General features: G+C 38.6%; 1 protein-coding gene across 1 annotated transcript; it reads left to right on the top strand.

Annotated features, from left to right (window-relative positions):
• Window positions 1–330: 330 nt before the first annotated feature.
• On the top strand, window positions 331–6,757 carry LOC104073108 (cystic fibrosis transmembrane conductance regulator-like; the record flags this gene model as incomplete). Its single annotated transcript, XM_009572777.1, has 4 exons — window positions 331–447; window positions 3,070–3,241; window positions 4,343–4,570; window positions 6,657–6,757. Coding segments are annotated over exons 1-4 (618 nt in total), but the record flags the coding sequence as incomplete, so codon positions are not given.
• Window positions 6,758–7,461: the final 704 nt, after the last annotated feature.

Here is a 7,461-nt window from a genome sequence, read left to right as displayed (position 1 = left end):
CACAAATTTATAATTTATATAAATATAATAAATACCATCAGATACTTATACAAAGTGATAAGATCCCCCTAAGCCTTCTCTTAAGGCTAAACAATCCCAGCTTTTTCAGCCTGTCCTTGTGTATGAGATGCTGCAGTCCCTTTGCCATCTTCAAGACCTTTCACTTGTCTCACTCCAGTATGCCTGTATCTCACTTGTACTGGAGAGCCCACTCTAGATACAGTCTCATTGGTGCTGAAGAGAGGGGAAGGATCACCCTCCTTGATCTGATGATGCTTGACAATGCTGCCCTTGTTGGCCTCCCTTGCTGCAGGGGCATATTGCTGCCTCATGGTCCACCAGGGCCCTCAAGGCCACCTCTACAAAGCTGCTTCCCACTCAGTCAGCCTCCAGCCTGTACTAGTGAATGTGATTATTCCTTTCCAGGTGCAGAGATCTACAGAAAAGGTTAGCTTCTAAATGTACTGGGATGCCTAAATCCGAGTCCTGTGGAGATGGAGACTTGGTCTCTGCTAGCCTTCAGTTTTATGTTTGCATAAGTTTGTCCTTCTGACTTCTGAGCTTTTCCCAAGAATTTGACGCAAAATTTTAGAGCTGGTTCTTATTCCCTCTTCTGTGAGAAAGAGCTGGTAGATGACTCCTTGTTTAGGGACACTGCCTCCTTCTCTGTTGCAGTTGTGGATGTCATGACAGTTTTTCTTAGGACTTTTATAGGTATTACACATATCAGGGGAGCTTCCTTTTTAGGGAGCAGGGCTTTTCATCCATGATGAATGAGGCTTCAGGATGAAAGAGGCCAGGGTTACTCTCCGGTCACTGGGATTTACTCAGTTGCCCATAAAAGAAGAAATGGTATTAACCTTTACATCAACAAGAGATAGCAACTATCATGTTTTCTCTGACAGCCATCTGACCTGCTTGCATACATCTAGAGTATGAATTGTAGCCAGCTAATGGTGGCAGTAGCATTGCCACTAGTTTTAACATCCATCTCAGTCTTCTACCAGTGCTTACAGTGGGGTCATAATTTTTTGGAGATCCCTCATGTGACGTGCTCATCTCTAGAGTTTAATATAGTCCCACTCAAAAGGTCATAGTGAACTCATTGAACATTTATACCTATGGTCATGACTGGTTTTCCCTAAATGATAAACCCCCATTGCTAAACCAGATTGGCTGCTGCAGTCATCACCACCCTGAACCCTTGCTGAATTGCTGTCTCCACCACCAGCTGCATTTTCCAAACTGGTGACACAGAGGAAGCACTGGAACGTGTCTCCTCATCTGGCCTCTGTCCCAGGCCTCAAAGCTCAGCACCTGGGGTCATCGCAGCGCAGCAGTGTGGCTCTTAACTGGGCCGCACGAGCCCTATGCTGCCATTCCCTGAGCATACGCCAATGTAGCTGACTTGTGCGTTGATTTTTGCTACTGCCTTTTTAGAGAAGGTGTCATCTTCTGTTTGACTTTACACTTTGTGTTCGGATTTTATGAGATAACACAAATTTTCATATTCAACTTTTTAGTGAAATAACTGTTGGACCAGTAGTGAGAAGAATATGGCCTCATGGTGGCCTTTGCAAAATTTGAGTAAATGATGGAAACAGGAATTAGATGTAATGTAATCTCAAGCAATGTGAGGGCTGTATAACTTGGCTCAATATCAGTTGAACAGCTCATTCGCTTCTTTACAATTAGAGATACAAGAGGTACTAAATTCTGCAGGTTGAAATAATGAGTAAACACAAATCCATTCTTGTATTGCTACAGACCGGTGCTATACAGCCTGCACAAGCATAACCCACGTGTGTCACCATTCTTTTGAGAGAAAGGAGGAAAACAATGAAAGAAACCTTTAACTAGTTCAGCTGTTACAGTAATTTTTTTTTCATAAACTTTGATGCTGCTATTGCATTGCTCAGATTTCTGATGAAAACCAAGGGTAGGAAACCTGCTTACCTGTTCATGAAAGACCTCTGACTTGGAGTACTGGGAATTTAAATCCTTCCTTGAATTTATGTGGATGTAGTAGCAAAAGCACCAACTGCAGTTTTCTTCCTAATGTGAAATTAGTTTTGCTTTCCATCTCGTTCTTTGCTGACTGGTCATTTGCAGTGATGTTTCAATGCAATGTTCATCATTTTGTCCAAATTGTCCGTTTGCAGTTGCTTTAGGCTGATAAGTTTGCAGTTTGAAGTAGTTGTTTAGTGTGGAAGGTAACACCCTGATACAAAGCAGAACTTTGCTATTCTGTGTACACTGATACACTTGATTTTCATTAGATTTAGGTATGAGACAAAAACAGTCTAAGTGCTTAAGATGCTTCTAGAGTAGACCAGGGCCTGCTTTAATTAAATCTGTCTGGAGCTACTGAGTATGAGGTCTTATGAGAACGGTAATAGTCTCTGGTGGGTTAACTAGATTAACTCTGGAATGATTTTGTTCCTTTTGAGTCATCTGTCACCTTAAAACATCTTTTTTTCTCCTAAAACTGCTAATTTTTCATTAGTCCTCTTATGACTTGTTTCCTGTCTTCTGATCAGGAGGAGTAGTAGTGCTAGTTTCATATGTGGGTTAGAGTCCCTTGAGCAAGCAATGATGTGCGACTTCCCACTTTTTCTGACCCTCAGAAAAACTGCTTGGCCCAGAACCTGCAGGAGACTGGCACTCAGGTCCTGACAGTCTGACACACCTTGTCCAGACAAGACAGGACAGCACCGTTAGGTTTGGGAGTTGGCTGCAGATATTGCAAGTGTCATTCTTACAATTTTAACTGGAGAGTGAGTACCTAGTTGCCATTGTGTTTGTGTGGCTTCATAATTTAGAAGCCTGCAATACTGGTTGCACTACAGAAAACACTTCTTCCATCTATTAGAAAAGGTGGCAGCTTATACCAACAGGTTATGGATCTGGTCTCAGGTATTCATGATCTTTTCACGGAGGTTTGTTCTCAGCTGCAAATCCTACTTAGGTTAGCACTTTATGTTTGTTGAAACAATACGTAGTTGCCATGGGAAAGAGATTCATCACCAATCTCTAGTCTATAAAATGACAAGTTTACTATATCAATAGTATTTTTCTTTCATTCTGCAGTTAATACTGATTGTGATTGGCGCTATAACAGTAGTCTCAATATTACAACCCTACATCTTCCTGGCATCAGTGCCTGTGATAGCAGCCTTTATTGTGTTAAGGGCATACTTCCTCCACACTTCTCAGCAGCTGAAACAACTGGAATCTGAAGGTAGGAGCAGCAAAATTGGTAGACTTCTAAATCCACAACAAATCAATTGAGAAGTGATTCACCCTTTCACCTCTTCTTTGCCTTTTCTCTTGCAAGATGCCATTGTCTCTGGGAGCAGAACACATATCTCCTTAAAGCCAGTGCTGTTACTGATCCAGCCACTACTGAGTGCTCTGCTGCCAAAGAGCAATGGAGAAGATATTTTTAAAGCTGGCCTTTATCACCACTGCAGCTGAAAACAAATAAAGTCCTGACATACGGTTTTCTTGAGAGTAAACGTAACTTGAAAAATTGTGGTCAGACTTGGTATGTGCCCTATGAGTTTGTTTCTAATAAGAAAAATTTAGAATGGATATATCTTGATTGCAAAGAATTCTTATTTCTGAATAAGTTATTTGACTAAATTTCCTTCCTCTCCCCCCCTTAAGAGACTAATACGTTCCCAATAAAATGGAGAACCTCATTCTGAAGTGTGGGTTTGCAGATCAGGCACTGATTTGGCTTCACAACAAACTGGCAGATCCTCAGCAAATCAGTCCTGAATCTTAAACACTGATGATCATCTTCCCTTTTACTTAAGTGTAATTCTGAAGTTCCTCAGATCTAAATCTAAATTTCTTTGATGTTCACAGGGATCCAGCATTGGCTTACCATTTTTTATGTAATGCAAGATCATCTTAAAATTACCATGTCAGTACAGTGGAATCCACAGCATTAAAGTACTCTGTCTGTGCTAAAAAAAATTCACTTGATGGAGTTATCAGAATTGCAGGAATTCATTTTGGCTGGGAAGGAGCTGCCTTTCTCTTGTGGCACCTTACAGCAGGCCAGGAGCTTCCCCAAGTAGTATGCTAACTATGAAGAATTAATGTGATCCCTTCCTGGCAATACGCTGAATGGAATTTCAACCCATTCACACAAAGACTGTTGTTGAATATCCTGTGCTAGGATTACTTCAGTCATGTACTCCAACAACATATGTAAATTAAACAGACAGTAGTTATACTGCTGTAAGTTAGAGCATAGGGCTGTGTATTTGCGTTATATCAAAGGTATTTGCTTCTGAGTGTTCATGATGTTTCTAACTTAAACACTTTACAGCTCGGAGTCCAATATTCACCCATCTTGTTACAAGCTTAAAAGGGCTGTGGACACTGAGAGCTTTTGGGCGGCAGCCATATTTTGAGACCTTATTTCACAAAGCCCTGAACCTACACACGGCAAACTGGTTCCTCTACCTGTCAACGCTGCGCTGGTTCCAGATGAGAATAGAAATTATTTTTGTTGTCTTTTTTGTTGCTGTGGCGTTCATCTCTATCATAACTACAGGTACAGTAACTTTACTGGAGTACTGAAATGGAAGTCTTCTGCTTCTGTTTAACAACTCAGCTTTAGAAACTTCTGAGGGGAATAAACCGTTGCAAAATTTAGCATACATTTGACACTGATTTAAGTATGTCATAATAGTAAACGCAATTTAATTAAAAGAGAAATTACACTATTATTATCTGCAATCTGATGTTGTAGAGATACAGTAAAGGGATTAATCTGAAAATAATATCTGAAGGGACAGAACTTCTCCTTTTCTTGACTGTAATTGCTATAAAAGTAATCTCATGTGTTTTAAACCACATTAACATAACCACGTTAGTGTACTGAAAAGCTTGGATGTTGATTATCATCTGTATAGCTCAAAGTTTTTTAGTAAATAGTGATTAATGTTCCTCTCATTTGCAAATTGCTAAGACATGCGAAGTTTTAATGATCTTTTAAAGCCACACCAGTAGCAGAAATAGTCATCCAGTTCTCTAGTTCCCAACCCACTGACCCATTTTCCAATGTGAAGTTTTGCAAATTCCATTCAAAATCACCTTAAAAATGGCTCGCCGCTCCTAGTAAACCCAGTACACGAATCGGAATCACTCTATACCTTACTATCTTACTTGTATTTGAAATGCTGCCCGTGGCTGGCCAGGCATAGCCAGTCTCCAACAAGCAGAGAATAGGAGGTGAATGTCCCCAAAATGTTGGAATAATTCAGTTCTGTGGAAAAACTCAGCAGGTTTAGCTACAGATTACTTCAAATAGAGTTTTTAATTCACTACGCTTTTGTTATGTATGTTTTTTGATTGTGATTCTCAGGCATTATTCCCTTTCTCCCGAGTTTTACACTGAATTTTGTGTGCAGCATCTGGATGCTGTTTCAATACTATGGTCACTGATGAACAAGAATTTGCTGATTTTGTGAAAGGATTTTTTGGTTCTAATAAAATCCAAATTTAATTTGATCATACTTCAGTGTTGAAAAGGAGTTATATAAAAGTGTACATTTTATTGAATATTGTATTGTGTATTAAATGCTATCTTTTATTTTTGTATAAGGAACTCTCCTGTCTTAGAAAAATAAATCCAACCACACAAATACTTCTATATGAAAATATGCACCTACAGTACTTCTGTTACAAAGGAGACTTTTAATTCCCCTGCTGCCCTTCTCATGTTTTACTTCATGCGCTTAGTAGTTTGGCATTTTTCAGGAAAACTAACTGTTTCTTATGTTTTGTTTTTCTGGATATTTTATTTGAGAAAAGGGGTTAGAAGCACTTTTTAAAAACGGGAAAAGTTGTCATCTTGCCACCATTGTAAACTTTACTGTTACAGGTAATAGGTCCTTGGAGCAACACTAAATTCCTTTTCTTAATCTGTCAGCTTTCAGGAGCAATATTTTGCTTTTATTGTTTACTTCTATAATTACTCTGATAACGAGATGTCTTGATAGAAGAAATGGAGAAATCATAGAAAGGCATTTGGCTTAAATTCTCAATTCCATTTAACACATAGTGAGATAAAAATCAACAGTGTATTAGTTTAGATGCTTACATTGTGTTGTATGAACTCATAAAGGAAAATCCCTGGAAAATCCCATGCTTGTTAACAGCAGACAATTAAAGCAAAAGAATTTATATCTGCATCTTTGTGGAACAGTAAGTAGAACATGTCCTCTATTTGTCAAAGAAATGAAAATGTAAGCCAGCGCAACTATTTTGAATTTTAAAGTTGTTATCTGTGGTGTTTTAGTTAGATAAGAGTCATTTCACAGATTCATATGTGTTGGAAAAAGGAAATTGAAATCAAGATAGCAGAGGCCTGATTCTGTTCACGGCTTAAGTACCAAGATTTAATTTTTTCTACTGCCAAACCAAGATCAGGGTTTCTAGTGAATTCAGTACCAAAGCCAGGTGTTTAACTGATGATTAAGCTCTCATTCCTTTGTGTAATTAACAAATCCATGTTTTCTCCATGAAATAAATAGACGACAGAATGTGAATATGTATTTTAAGATACACATGCTAATTTTCTGATTTCTGTTGGCTTTTTATTTGCATATAAATTGAATGTGTTTTTCTCTCCGCAGGTGATGGACCAGCTAGAGTTGGTATTATTATTACTTTAGCCATGAACATCATGGGAACCTTGCAGTGGGCAGTAAACTCAAGCATAGATGTGGATAGTTTGGTAAGTATAAAATGCACTGTGCTGTGCTTTCTTTTGAGGAATTGCCTTATTTTGTTGATTATCAGTGTTCAGTGAGTTATTTTCAGAGTTGGATATCAGGCAGATGTGTCAGAAAAGTTCCCCTCATACCTTTCTTAGCAACCTACCGGCTTTGGCACAGCACAAACTGAGTTTTTTTATGATCAAAAGTTTTCCTGGATTAGAATAGGCAACAGCAAATAATTGCATTTGAGGATTCAGATTGCAGATGTAGCAGTGATGGGAAAACTTCAAAAAAGGCGTGGAGTTGTTTTGTTATGATTATATACCTTACCAAGGTATATTAATATACCTTACTTGGTCTACTTAAGGGCTTTGCACAGCAGATCACGACAGATGTTTCTGAGCTCCTTCCACGCAAAATCAATAGTGATTTAAAAATCTGTCCTAGACGTCCCTGGGGGTCTTTTTCTGGTTTTGTGTAAAATAACCTCTGAAATAAGGCTTTGGAGTTGTACCACCCCTTTAATTTGTGTAGTTAGTCCATTAGTTAGAATTGGCTTTAAAACAAAATATTTCACAAGGTTAACTCATCATCACCTATTTGTTGAGATATGAGAAGCAGACAGGAGACTTATAAAAGAATATGTTTGTTCTTGCAGTTTTCATCATACCTTAGCTTAAGCGTATGAAAGTTTTAGATGCTATTTTTAAATGTAATAGTT

The sequence above is a fragment of the Fulmarus glacialis genome, unplaced genomic scaffold, assembly GCF_000690835.1.
Source record: "Fulmarus glacialis isolate BGI_N327 unplaced genomic scaffold, ASM69083v1 Scaffold49052, whole genome shotgun sequence".
NCBI lineage: Eukaryota > Metazoa > Chordata > Aves > Procellariiformes > Procellariidae > Fulmarus > Fulmarus glacialis.
This window is presented reverse-complemented; position numbering and strand designations above follow the sequence as displayed.